Source organism: Triticum urartu, chromosome 2 (assembly GCF_003073215.2).
Source record: "Triticum urartu cultivar G1812 chromosome 2, Tu2.1, whole genome shotgun sequence".
Lineage (NCBI taxonomy): Eukaryota > Viridiplantae > Streptophyta > Magnoliopsida > Poales > Poaceae > Triticum > Triticum urartu.
The window spans coordinates 625,804,679-625,819,173 of NC_053023.1; the positions used below are offsets into that span (position 1 = coordinate 625,804,679).

The window sequence follows — 14,495 nt, forward strand, 5'->3', positions numbered from 1 at the left end:
CCAATCACGTGCTTGAGATCGGCAACACCATCATCAAGGTGGAATATTTTATTTTTTTTATCTCCGGCCTATCTTTCATATGATCAGCAAATCTTTTTTTGACCGATAGCTGGATTGATTTGCATCGAGTTATATTATACTGTAGTAGATTGATGGATCGCTGATGTGATGCTTTGCAGGCTGGAGTTTACCAATGTTTGCCCAAATACAGTGGTACCAAGCGTCAATGTGTTAGCTCTGAAGGTGCGTTTCAGAGTCGCAGGGGAAGCGAGAATTTTGCTGAGTTTCTTGAGATGCTTCCCTCAAGTAGAGACCTTACACATTATGGCTGTGAGTTTAGCTTTACCATGTTGCTCTCTCTTTCTTTGCATTCACAGTTTGCGTCATCACAATTTGTACTGAATTGAATTGCACGGTTTGATTTTGCAGTCCGACAATGACACCGACTACTACGATAACCATGCTGAAGTCAAGGCAAGGTATTTTTCATTGGGTAATTTTGAATGATTTCAATAAGAGAGTATTTGAACTGATGTCCGTATGTGTTTGTCCTGAGCATGTTTTCACATATTTAGACTTTACTCTGTTTTTTGGTATGGTTTTCCTCATAACTTTTCAACGTTTTATGGTATCATAGTCCCCAAACTTGCATGGTTTATATCGCTGAACTGAATGATATTTTTTCAAAAAGAAAATATTTCGTGTGTTTTGGTTTTTTTTAACTTGACATGTATTTGCAACTAGGCTCTGGACTTCTCTCATTTTATGACTTGAACTTTTACCATTTAAATTTTCGTAGGGTTTCTTTTTGTTTGAGCTTTTCTCCTAAACTTGTCTGGGAACGGTCAGATCTGTACGAGCAATAGTAGTGGTTACCAACACACATACACATGAACCGATAACAAACTTGCACATGGTCTGACAAACAAAAAACACATAAACTGACAAAAAAACACACCACACATTAACTGATAATCCCCATGACTAATGGTAGAACTTTGTTGCACCCAGGTTCAGCTATTTACCAAAAGTAGAACTTCTCAGTTTTATTAAATCAAATTGATGTTTAAATGTTCACCATTTTTGGTCTACAGATCAGAATACTGAAAACACCATATATGCTGAAGGTCCCGATAGTACAGAGTTACAAACAAATTCTAAACCCCATATATGTTGAAGGTCCCGTCAGTACAGAGTTACAGAACAAATCCTTTGTCCAATGACAGCAATCACAAACAACACTAGCTCGACTGCCCGACATGTGTGTGCGGCAAGGGGGAGGAGATACTCCGATGCTAGATGCATCGAGACAACAAGCTCATGCATATAAGACGATGGACGGTTCACGCAGTAGGCCTTAAACTGCTCGCCTGATGGCTATGGATCATACAAAATCCTTTGTGGAATTAATTAGCAACTATTTTTAACCTTTGTGGAACTATGACAGGCAGCCGGCTCGTCGGTTCCGCAGCTCGTGGCTCTGCAGGAGCTCGTCGATGCGCCACGGCTCCACAACAACAGTCGTGAGTAGTCCAACCTCTCCATCTTTTCCCTTGTACTTCTGAAACTACGAAAAATGAAACAACTCATCAGCTCCAGATGATCAAAACACAGAAAGAAAGAGCTGAAAATCAGAGAAAAGAGAAACTAACATTTTTTGTTTTTGTTGAACTCGGTAACTTTTGCCTCTTGTACTTCCCACTTCCCAGGCTATATACTCTTTTTGAACTTTTTCTGGGTCTGAAAACCAAAATAACTTTGTTTGTACACCATATGCAAGTCACGGTTGCACTTGCACACACACACACACACTCACACACACCCAAATTTGGTTTTACTTTTGTCAACCAAGCTGAACCTCGCAATGGCCGCATGTAGACCAAGCAATAACTGGATAAGATGCACCATAGCAGCTAATGCCCACAACACTTGCCCCTGCAACAATTCCCCTTCCCTGTTTCACTCCTACTCTGCATCCATTTCCATTATGCAGGGTATGACAGTGACATGCAGAACCTTTTGTTTCTAACGGGTGCACTTGTGTGGAGTTACCTAGGCTGACATTGGTTCTCCGGTTTCTTTACACTACCAACTTCCTATTTTTTTATAAGCGAACTGATCGAAATCTTGCCGGCGCACTTCTGTATTTTAATCAAGGTGAACTGATGTACTGAACTGATGTAGCCTCTATAGAGTGTAATTGGTGCAACCTCTATACAATGTAATTACCTACAGGGTTGAACTAGTTAAAACATTTTGCTTTCCGTTGTGTATTTCTGTTTAATTAGACAAACGGTGGATTGATGGTACTACCAAAACAATTTCTCTATATATTACTAATCTGAACGCACCAATTAGAATAAATTGCCAAAAAAATTGTAATCGCATGCCTAAAATGTTGCAACAGTATTTTCTGTAGAAGCCTTTCTCCTATAGAGGGCATTTTCACATGCTTTTCCTTGACATTCATGTTGCAACAATGTTTATATAAAAAATGTCTTAATTGTAAGGCATCACAACAAGTGTAAAAGTTTTTTCCAAATGACCTTAATCACTAAATACACGCAGTTGGCTTGATCAGTGTCACAGTAATGCCAATCAACTTATGCTATAGGAAGAACATGGAAACACAGATGAAATTGGACTTATGACCAGCAAGTAGTTGATCTGAACAAAATATAAAGACGCACTGGAAAATTTTGAATAGGGACGGAGAGCCACCGGCGGGAGGGAGGTAGCGTGGTGAGCTAAAGACGCCATTTGTGCAGGGCCAGCACCGGGCCTGCACTGTACTATCAGAAAGGTGTACTTGTACTTCTCAAAGTAATGGAATAGGGGCACTTTCTCCTCTAACTTTATTTAATTCAAGTATAACACACACATCGGTATATTAAGCACTATGATTTTTGTACCTCTCAGAGAAAGAAAGCCTGAGAATTATCCAACAAAACACAGGAAAGTGAACAACAAAATATTTTTGATTTAGCAAGTGATATGTTACTAACTAGAGTAGCAAAGCGGCCAAGCAAATGTACTGACACACTCAACATCAGGGAATTTCCATTTCTTACAAGATCAAACTGTGCCAGTTCACGATAAAGGCCGGCTGCCTAGCTTGTCATCGTCGAACTGAACCCCGCACCCCTGTCGAACTGCTAAATTTTTTTATAGTATCGGTTAGATATAGTTCCAAACTAGTACTTGAAACCATCCCCAAATATGCATGTCAAGCTTCAGAGTTGGAAGTAATAAACACCCAGATATGCACGGGCTTATATGAGTATCGATGAGCTATGAAATAAACACTTAGATATGAATTTGCTTCAAGTCAGGCTCGGTTTTTTTTAATTTGATGCATGTTTGCACTATTGAAATGCTACTCGTTTGCAAGATGGACTTGAGTACTCCCTCTGTAAACAAATATAAGAGCATTTTAGATCACTACTTTAGTGATCTAAGCACTCTTATATTTCTTTTGTTAAATTTCCCATTTTACTCCCAAAATCATCACCACAGAAGAAACACATATTCATTCCAGTGTACCTTGGCGATGCATCGGCTTGTACTGAGGGTGTAGATTAGAGTGGCCGGAAGAGGATACAGCAGCACGCACACACCACCAGATAAGTCTAGTGTCTCCAGAACATATGTATACATGCTCACATCTCCATCTACAAGGAAGGATAGAAGAATAATTGATAAGAAAAAAAGGTATGCTAGAATGTAAACCTAGAATTGGAAAAAACAAGTAGCAATGTTTTTACGGAAAAATGTCCACGGGTCAGTTCCAGAGCTCTTTCAATTTGCAGGCACTAACAGAATCACTAATAGAGAAATAGCAAAGCACCATCTTTTAGGTAATACAGGAAAGGATGAAAACACCATAACATGATTTTTGCTAATGGGGTATATATTGATGTCCTACTACAGGTTTGTTGTCAAACTTAACTTGTTGTTCTGATGTACTTCTTTACGAAACTTAACTGAAAAGGACTGAATTGCAACACTCAGAATTTAATAGCATTTTTTTGAACTTTATTATACCTTCATTTTTGAAAACTGCTGCCTGTTCCTGCCATTTTTTCATTTTTTGTGTGAACTGAGTCTTCTGCGTTCCAGTGCTGCATCTTCCTCTAAATTCATCTCTTTTTCATAAATGTTGGATCCTGTTTTTCAGCATGCTGCAAAAAAAGGATCAAACTTTGAAAGATTGAGGAAGTACAGGGGGCTGCCGGACCTGGAAGAGGAGCTCGTCACATGAGCAGCCCAGCCGAATACAGCAGTTGGACTGCGAACCATATAGAGAAACTTGACATCAGACGTACATTAGCTATTGGTTTGAGCATTGTTTGTTCAGATTTCTGAAGTCCTGCAGTAGTTATACCTGAACTTGTGTGACACATTTTTTATTCAGTTGAAAGCGTCTAATTTTTTCAGAATATAATACATGAAAAGAGGAAGGGCGGAGGCATTGAGATGCATACCTAAAGCACACACACATCAATCGCACGGATGTGCACATGTGATCAACGGCGGCGCTGCGACCTGTGGTGTGCTTGCTGCCTTGAATGTTCATCATAGCATTGGTCTGCGGCTGGAGGAGAACGCGACCTGCAGCTAGAGGAGGACAGTACTTGAAGCTGGAGAGATGCGAGTGCACGGTCGTGGGTGACGATGGCTAGACCTCATCTTTGCGTCGGTGAACGGACTATGGTGCCGACGGTGAATGTCCTGGGACCTTCTGTGGCTTGAGAATTCTGCATAAGTATCCGTTGAGAAAAATATGAGCCATGTATTATCAGCACAACCCACTTCTATAGCTATTCATCTCACTAGCATTTGAAGCATGTTTGAAGCACACATGCTTCAAATGCTAGTGATTTATCAGCCGTATAAATCTTTTGTCATACTAATAATTTGTTTAGAAAAGAATTTGAAGCATGTTTGAAGCACACAAAACTGGCCAACAGTGGCCACCTAGGGATTTATACGAACACCCACCAGGCACAAACGCTACACACAACTCATGAGATAATTTCCTGCACAAAGTGCTTCGGAGATAACTTACAGTTTAGTATGAATTATGTGTAAAAGTATCTAGCACCAGCACTTTGATGAAAAGATATTTTTTGGAGGTGGAATAAGACGTCGGAGATTGGGTGGACCGGCTACACCTCCTCCTCTAGACAGATTGCTTCGGTGAGGTGGAGCTGATGGAGGCGGAGAGCACGAGCGGCAGTAAGTTATCGCAGAAGCAACATAGATGGACTGAAGCTCTACGAATTCTAGAACTTACGAAAAAATGTAAAGGCGGAGGCGCGGAGCACATATATCAGTAATAGTTATATCGAGAGGGTTTACTTCAACCCCTACATTTTTCATTCAACTCGTTATTCATCAGTACTAGTACGACTAGACAAGAAGTGCAAAATTGTAGCAGCACACAAACTGAACTTACATAATTTTTCTTTGGATTTATTTTAGGTGATATATCTAAACTTACATAATTTTGAAACGTGAACTGATGATTACACGCACCCAATACTATTATGTGTTTTTTCATGAACTAACGAAATAATACATACCGAACTAATAATGAGTTTAGTACAGAAAACAAGTCTCTTCTCTAAGCATTCAGACAAACACATGTCGAACAACAAGCACAAGAAAGCAGCGGCGCTTGAGGGGCAGGGGAAGAGGGACAGTACACAGAAGTGCGGCTCAATGATACCATATGCTACATAACAAATTTGCCACTTGGGACTGAAGAAAGAAACCACACAAGATGAGCTTTAAATCATAATAGAATGACCATAGCTACAACACGAACTGAATATACACCAGAGGAGCATGAACGTCCAGGGGGGAATGTGGAAAGGTTGAGATGGTCACCTCCCGAGCCGCGGCATCGAACGGCTTGGTGTTATGTCGTTGAACGGAGGCTTGCGAAGCGGTGGCGCGGCCATGGCACCGGCGACTAGGAGGTTGGGCAAGGGGCGGCCACACGACTGGCAACCAGTGTGCGGGGCGGCGACGCGGTGGAAGCAGCAGAGAGGTGGGCCAGCGACGCGGTGGAAGCAGGGGGCGGCGCTCCGGTGGAAGCAATGGGGAGGCAGGCCGGTGGCGCGGTGGAAGCAGAGGGGCGGCGGCGGCGGCGGGTGGAAGCAGGGGGCGCAGCCGACAGCGCGTGGAAGCAGGGAGGCAGGGGCCGACGGCGCGTGGGAGCAGGGGCCGGCTGCCGGCGGCGGGTGGAAACAGGGGGCGGAGCCGGCGGCGCGTGGAAGCAAGGAGGCAGGGGCCAGCGGTGCGTGGGAGCAAGGAGCGGCGCCGACGGCGGGTGGATGCAGGGGGTGGAGCCGGCGATGGAAACAGCAGAGTGGGTGGGCTTTTTCTCTGTTCCATGCCACATCGATAGCATCGGCTTGTGCAAAATGGATCAGGCCTCTACACGGTACTGATAGTAACAGAATATTCTGTTACTAGTAACAAAATAACTTCGTCCTATATATATATAACAGAATAATATATATATATATATATATATATATATATATATAGGAGTAGGATTTTCTACAAGTGTTTGCCACAGAACTAGTTAAGGGTTTTAACGGTGCAAAAGTTCTCAAAAATTCTGAAAAAAATACTGAACCAACACACCTATAATATAACATGATCCAACGGAGGGATTAAAAAAATACGACTGTATGTGTCCTGGACAAAAAAACAAATAGTTCAGTATATATTTATGTCGCACTGAGCTGAAATGCTTATTATTTTTGTCGAGGACACATAGATGCATATTTTGACAATCCCTTTGTTGGATCATCTTATTACATTAGAGAGATGCTCCCATATTTATTTCATATTTTTTATAACTTTTGAACCGTTAGAAGTTTAGGAAAACTTAACTAGTTCTGTGGCAAGCTATGGTAGACACAGTTTTACCTATATATATATATATATATATATATATATATATATATATATATATAACGGTACACGTAGTGTACAAATACAATATACAGAGTGTACATAGAAGCTACGTATAGACAATATCTAAAACCCTTCAATCTTAACTATGACCTGAAGTACAAAGTAAGTTAAGATTGCGCCTACAACCTTCAAACTGAGGTTATGGAAGTGGTTTCGTGAAGATGTCAGCAAGTTGATCTTTAGGGGAGATGAACTTGATACGAAGAAGGTTCTGAGAAATACGTTCCCTCAAAGTGATAGTCAACTTTGATGTGCTTGGTACGAGCATGGAAAACTGGATTAGAGACTGTACTCAAATGAGCTCAGCCGTGGCATTGGCAACGTCCTTATACTCTACTTCAGTGCTACTCCGAGAGACGGTGGCCTGCTTGCGCGCACTCCAAGCAATCAAGTTGTGACCAAAGAAGACAACATAACCCCTCATTGATCGCCGGTCATCCAGGCTCCCAGCCCAATCAGCATCAGAGAACCCCGAGAGAGCACTCGAGGAGGTAGACCGAAGATGCAAACCATAGGAGACAGTATGAGAGAGATAACACAGTATGCGCTTCACAAGTCCGAGGAGCATGAAGATATTGGCACACACGGTTTACCGCATAAGAGATATCCGGTTGTGTGATAGTCAAGTGCTGCAACCCACCAACAATACTGCGGCACTCTATAGCATCATCTGAAGGAAGCAAGGCACCATCCAAGGCTGATAATCGATCAGTCGCAGACATTGGGGTGGCAGCATGCTTGCACTGCCACATACCTGCACGTTGCAGCAAGTCCAAGGAATACTTATGCTGAGTGAGAGTCAGACCAGCAAGAGACCGTGAAACCTCCAAACCAAGGAAGTAATGGAGAGCACCCAGATCCTTGACAGCAAAATGATCACTCAGAGCAGACAACAGACGATCAACAACAATCATTAAGGAGCTGATAAGAATAAAGTCATCAACATAAACCACCAGGTACATAGTAACCTCAGGACGATGGAACATGAACAGAGATGTGTCAGCAGTGGACGGAGCAAACCCAAGACATCGAAGAACTGAGCCAAGTTGGGCATACCATGCACGGGGAGCCTGCTTAAGTCCATAAAGCGCCTTCTCAAGATGACACAAATGATGCGGATGAGAAGGATCAACAAAACCTAGAGGTTGCCGCATGTAGACCTCTTCCTCCAAGACCCCATGGAGGAAAGCATTCTGGACATCAAGCTGTCATAGAGACCACCCTTTGGCAATAACCAAGGATAGAAGCAGACGAATGGTGGTAGGTTTGACAACTGGACTAAAGGTATCCTCATAATCAAGACCATACCATTGTTTAAACCCTTTAGCCACCAGCCGTGCCTTGTACCGCTCAATAGATCCATCAGCATGCTTCTTTATCTTAAACACCCATTTGGAGTCAATGATGTTGACACCAGATACGGGAGGAACCAAGCGCCAAGTATTATTCCTCTGTAGTGCCTGAAACTCCTGCTCCATGGCACCGCGCCAATGAGGAATCTGAAGAGCTACATGAAAATGCCGAGGCTCAATGGTGGGGTCAGCATATATCTGTGCCATACACGCCGCAATCCACGCAACCGTGCCGTCAGTACGCTCCTTCGACCGAAAAATACCACTCTAACTGCGCGTACGAGCACGCAGAACAGTGATAGGAGGCGGAGGTGGCGGCAGAGACGGGGTCGACGAAGATGACGACGACAAACCAGTCACACCAGGCGACAGGACAGGCGAGGGAGTCGGCTCAGGCGAGGACGCCGGCTCGGTTGACACGAGCGGGAACACCGGCGCAGGTGCTGGCTCGGGCATGGACGCCAGCATGGGCAAGGATGCCGGCTCGGACGCTGCGTCGGGAAGCTCTGTGCCCGGCTCGGCCAGCCCCGTCGGCAGGCCAGGTGACGGAGTGACGTCGTGAGCGGGCTCGGCGGACATCCGAGAGGACGCGGGCAGCTGCTCATCCAGAAGCTCAAGGCTTGCTCCACGCCCAGTACCTGCACCATGGTTATGTAGCAACAAGGGGGTATATGAAGCAACAATGATGACCCATAAGTATAGGTGATCTATCATAGTCCTTTCGATAAGTAAAACTGTCGAACCCAACGAGGAGCAGAAGGAAATTGTAACGGGTAACAAGTAAATATAGTAACTAAGGTGCAGTAAGGTGGCCCAATCCTTTTTGTAGCAAAGGACAAGCCTGGACGAATTCTTATATAAAGCAAAGCGCTCCCGAGGACACATGGGAATCGTTGTCAAGCTAGTTTTCATCATGCTCATATGATTCACGTTCGTTACTTTGATAATTTGATATGTGGGTGGACCGGTGCTTGGGTGCTGCCCTTCCTTGAACAAGCCTCCCATTTATGATTAACCCCCCTCGCAAGCATCCACAACTACGAAAGAAGTATTAAGGTAAACCTAACCATAGCATGAAACATATGGATCCAAATCAGCCCCTTATGAAGCAACGCATAAACTAGGGTTTAAGCTTCTATCACTCTAGCAACCCATCATCTACTTATTACTTCCCAATGCCTCCCCCTAGGCCTAAATAATGGTGAAGTGTCATGTAGTCGACGTTGTTGGGAAACGCAGTAATTTCAAAAAAATCCTACGCACATGTAAGATCCATCTAGGTGATGCATAGCAACAAGAGGGGAGAGTGTGTCCACGTACCGTCATAGACCAAAAGCAGAAGCGTTAAGTAACGCGGTTGATGTAGTCGAACGTCTTTGCGATCCAACCGATCAAGTGCCAAACGCACGACACCTCCGCGATCTGCACACGTTCAGCTTGGTGACGTCCCTCGTACTCTTGATCCAGTTGAGGCCGAGGGAGAGTTACGTCAGCACGACGGCGTGATGATGGTGATGATGATGTTACCGACGCAGGGCTTTGCCTAAGCACTACAATGATATGACCGAGGTGGAAATCTGTGGAGGGGGGCACCGCACACGGCTAAGACAACTGTCAACTTGTGTGTCTATGGGGTGCCCCCCTCCCCCGTATATAAAGGAGTGGAGGAGGGGAGGGCCGGCCCTCTCTATGGAGCGCCCCAAGGGGGATTCCTACTCCTAGTAGGAGTAGGTTCCCCCCTTCCTAGTTGGAGTAGGAGAAGAAGGAAGAGGGAGAAGGAGAGAAGGAAAGGGGGGCCGGCCCCCTCCCCAATTCGGATTGGGCTTGGGGGGCACTTGGCCGCCTCCTTATCTCTCCCACCATGGCCCATTAAGGCCCATTGACTCCCCAGGGGGTTCTGATAACCCCCCGGTACTTTGGTAATTGCCCGAACTTATCCGAAACCATTCTGGTGTCCAAACATAGCCTTCAAATATATCAATCTTTATGTCTCGACCATTTCAAGACTCCTCTTCATGTCCGTGATCACATCCGGGACTCCGAACTACCTTTGGTACATCAAAACACATAAACTCATAATACCGATCGTCATTGAACGTTAAGCGTGCGGACCCTCACTACAAAAAAAAGACACATCCGTGACATTTTGGGCCGAACGAATTTTTTTCTGTCATACATATGACACTTCTATGATGATAATTGTGACAAAACCCGGTATCATCATAGATGTGGTGGGCTCCTACTTCTATGACAAAAAATCATGACATAAAATGAGCTTTTCATCCTGGGCGGGCCGGAGACGCGGCTGCATGACATTCTTTGGGCCGTCCATGACGGAACAAACCGTGGTAGAAGCGAGGGGGAGGAAAATTTTGGGGAGTTCCCGGCTACGGTGGGAGGTCGGGGGCTGAGCGATGCGCGTTTCTCTCATACATGTACGCGCGTGTGTGCGAGGCGTTGGCTCTAACTGAACCCGAGCGAGGCGTTGGGCTCTAACTGAACCCGAGCGATTGCACTGCAGGCTATGCGTTACTGAACCCGAGCAATCGATCGATGGATGTTAACTGAACCCAATCGAGCGATTCCTTCGCTACTGCTGCTAACTGAAGCCGATCGATGCTGCCTCTGGGATGAACGGGGAGCGGGGGGGGGGGGGGGGGGGTTGGATGAACAGTGAGCGGTGGCGTTGCCTTTGGATGAACATGACCCTGTGGTGTGGTGGAGGGCTGGATGAACAGTAGACGGTGGAGGGGTGCCCGTGGAGGGGTGGTTGAACAGGACCCCGTGGTGTGGAGGGCTGGATGAACAGTAGACGATGGAGGGGTGCCCATGGAGGGGTGGTTGAATAGTAGTCGGTGGAGTAGCGCGCGGTGGAGGTTGGATGAACAGGAGCCCATGGAGGCTGGAGGAGATCGACGGTGGAGATGAACAGTATCCCGTGGAGTCCTGTTTTGCGGTACGCCACACCCCTCCCGATGAACAGGACCCCCGTTTCGACCGTAGCGCTCCAACACAAGTCCGTTTCGTCCGTTTTGCGGTACGCCACACCCCTCCCGATCAACAGGACCCCCGTTTCGACCGTAGGAGGTCCGTTTCCTCCGTTTTGCGGTACGCCAGACCCCTCCCGATCAACAGGACCCCGTTCCGAACGTAGGAGGTCCGTTTCCTCCGTTGTGCGGTACGCCATGCCTCGTTTCCATCGCCTGTTCCGTCCAAGCCCTCCCGATGAACACGACCACGCATTCCGTTCCGACCCAACCGGTTGGCTCCCACGCGTTCCGTTGCCTCCCGATGAACACGACGCATTCCGTTGCCTACCCATGAACACGACGCATTACGTTGCCTCCCCATGAACACAACGCATTCCGTTGCCTCCCCATGAACACGACGCATTCCGTTGTCTCCCCATGAACACGACGCATTCCGTTGCCTCCCCATGAACACGACGATGACGCTGTTTCTCCGTTCCGACCCAGCCATGTACACGAGCCATGGCCGTACGTATGCGCGAGTAGGCGTTCGAGACCCTGCCCGTATGTACGTACGTGGCCGTATTTTCTTTATTGCACCCTCGCCGATGTACGTATGTGTACATGCTACGTGCGTGCCTCTACTACGACACGTACACGCCTCTACTATGACACGTGCGCGCATCTACATCCACCAGTATATATGTACGTACACGTTCGCGACCAAAATGACAACGCTACGTACGCTTCGACCAGGTGGGTCCCGACTGTCAGGCACTTCCTTGCTTGCGAAGATGTAGCTGGTGGGTCCCAGCAGTCAGGGGGGCAAATCGTTTTGTTTTTTTGCCCGGACGCACTTCCTTGCGTGCGAAGATGTAGCTGCTGGGTCCCAGCAGTCAGGGGGAATTGTTTTTTTTGCCCAGACGCACTTCCTTGCGTGCGAAGATGTAGCTGGTGGGTCCCAGCAGTCAGGGGGCGAATCATTTTTTTCGGACGCACTTCCTTGCGTGCAAAGATGTAGCTGGTGGGTCCCAGCTGTCAGGGGGCGAATCGTTTTTTTGGACGCACTTCCTTGCGTGTGAAGATGTAGCTGGTGGGTCCCAGCAGTTAGGGGGCGAATCGTTTTTTTCGGACACACTTCCTTACGTGCGAAGATGTAGTTGGTGGGTCCCAGCAGTCAGGGGGAAATGTTTTTTTCACGAAATACGGTGGCCCGTCCGGTGGGTCCCCGTTGTCAGGTGGAGGAATAATTATTTTGCTCGTAATAAGGAGGCACTTCCTTGCTGCGGCCGTGGACCCAGCCGTCAGCCTCTCCACGTACAGTCCACGTCCGACGGAAGCCATTCCTTGACCACGTTGACCATGCCGCGCCAAGAGCACCAGGGCGGTGGACGATGGCGAGGCCTAGGAAGGGGACGACGCGGAGTCGGGGAAGACGCGGCAGTGGATGCCCACGCGTAGAGGAGTATGAGGGTTCACTCATTCGGCTGCAGTATGAGGCTGCCGTCGCCGCAGAATAACAGGGAGTGTGGGTGCGTAGAGGGATGGCCTGGCAAGCGGTGGGAGTAGTAGTGGGCGGTGAGGCCTCCGCGGCAGCACAGCCGGCCACGTGCGGCAGGAGCAGGTGGCACGACCGGCGCTGCTTTGGGCGGCTGGAGCAAGAAGACCAAAGGTTTAAAAAGCACTACGGCCGTTGGATGGACATCGTACGGTCACTGGAGCTAGAATCGTTCATATATTGACTAAAGTTGACAAAGGCCTCCGTCCTAGTCAACTTAGTAGGCCCACAAGTCAGCCTCCCATCAAGGTGGGTCCCAGGTAGCAGGGGGGTATTCATTTTTTGTACGTAATAAGGAGGCACTTCCGGTGGGTCCGAGCTAACAGTGGGAGGAACGTTTTTTTTTGCAAAATACGGTGGCTCGTCCTGTGGGTCCCAGCAGTCAGGGGGAAACGTTTTTTCGCGAAACACTGGTGGCCCGTCCGATGGGTCCCTGCTGTCAGGTGGAGGAATAATTATTTTCCGCATAATAAGGAGGCACTTCCTTGCGGCTACCGTGGACCCAGCTGTCAGCCTCTCCACGTACAGTACTCTTCCGATGGAAGTCGGTCGTTGACCACATTGACCACGCCGCGCCGAGAGCACCATGGTGGTGGACGACGGTGAGGCCTACGAAGGGGACGACACGGAGCCGGGGAAGACGCGGCAGTGGAAGCCCACGCGGAGAGGAGTACGAGGGTTCACCGGTTCGGCTGCGGTGTGAGGCTGCCGTCGCCGCAGAATAACAGGGGGTGTGGGTGAGTACAGGGATGCCCTAGCCAGCGGTGGGAGTAGTAGGGGCGCTGAGGCCTATGCGGCAGCACAGCCAGCCACTGGAGGCGGGAGTAGGCGGTTCCGCGGGCGCTGCTTTGGCGGCTGGAGTAAGAAGATCAGAGATTGAAGAAACACGATGGCCGTTGGATTGACATCCAACGGTTACGTCTGCTAGAATCGTTTGTTGACGTATATAATAACTAAAAAAGTCTTGCATACGCGTCAACTAAACAGGCCCACAAGTCAGACCACTCCCTCTTTTTTTAATAATTTATATATAGCTTATGGCAACTTCTTATGCAATTTATTGCAGTTGTTTTTTTGGTTGGCCAGGGCCAATTTCGCATATTTCTGTGGGTTCCAAACTATTTTTAATACCAAAATGTCAAGCCAGATTTAAAGTACTTTGAAGATATATTTAAATTAGGTTAATGCCCAGTGAAATAGGAATCTGAAAATGTGAAAAAAATCAGAAATTATAAAGTAATTGCCAATTTGTCATCTCTTTTTATATTTACAACCCATTTCATATTACTTCCAAGATTTACAGGCGTCTTGAAAAAGTTGCAGCCCATCAGGGCGTAGAAAAATAAGTAGACCTGGATTGGGTATTCTTTAAAAAAAATAAACTGGGCTCATTTTCACAAAGAAAAAATAGCGGGGCTGGTCACATGGTGAACATAAAATATAAGCCTGGGCTAGACGGGCCACATCCCAGTTCGAACCCTACTCCGTCTCAACAATACCAAACAAAAAAAATACTGCTCGAGTAGCTACGTCCCAGGTGTCAGCCGATCTTGTGTTGTTCTCTTGTCTATTGACTATATACGCTCACAATGTCGTGGGTCCCAGATGTCAGGAAAACACTAG

The 14,495-nt window shown here is 47.0% G+C and overlaps 1 protein-coding gene across 26 annotated transcripts; it reads right to left on the reverse strand.

The window, feature by feature from the left end:
* Positions 1 to 1,080: 1,080 nt before the first annotated feature.
* Positions 1,081 to 6,423, reverse strand: LOC125539267. Of its 26 annotated transcripts, none has more exons than XR_007296752.1 (7): positions 5,893 to 6,420; positions 4,485 to 4,757; positions 4,045 to 4,288; positions 3,544 to 3,671; positions 3,072 to 3,152; positions 1,653 to 1,740; positions 1,081 to 1,561 (listed from the first exon to the last, which is right to left on the reverse strand). XR_007296752.1 is itself a non-coding variant. In XM_048702688.1 (7 exons), the coding sequence occupies exons 3-7, from the start codon at positions 4,577 to 4,579 to the stop codon at positions 1,439 to 1,441; spliced, it is 504 nt and encodes a 167-aa protein (XP_048558645.1). In that variant the 5' UTR covers positions 4,580 to 4,611; positions 4,685 to 4,757; positions 5,893 to 6,421; the 3' UTR covers positions 1,081 to 1,438. The 26 variants fall into 26 exon arrangements, 4 of the variants coding, with proteins under 4 accessions (XP_048558645.1, XP_048558647.1, XP_048558648.1 ...); XR_007296746.1 differs by having other exon boundaries at positions 1,081 to 1,567; XR_007296747.1 differs by having other exon boundaries at positions 1,081 to 1,567; positions 3,072 to 3,155.
* Between the last annotated feature and the right edge of the window lie 8,072 nt (positions 6,424 to 14,495).

What these genes read in the sequence shown, in the direction of transcription:
- LOC125539267 (XM_048702688.1), bottom strand. Translation starts at nt 4,579, where the DNA reads ATGATGAACATTCAAGGCAGCAAGCACACCACAGGTCGCAGCGCCGCC. An exon ending in GTGACGAGCTCCTCTTCCAG is followed by an intron (nt 4,146 to 4,237) that starts GTCCGGCAGCCC and finishes TTTATGAAAAAG; the next exon opens with AGATGAATTTAGAGGAAGAT. An exon ending in AGCAGTTTTCAAAAATGAAG is followed by an intron (nt 3,672 to 4,044) that starts GTATAATAAAGT and finishes CCTTCCTTGTAG; the next exon opens with ATGGAGATGTGAGCATGTAT.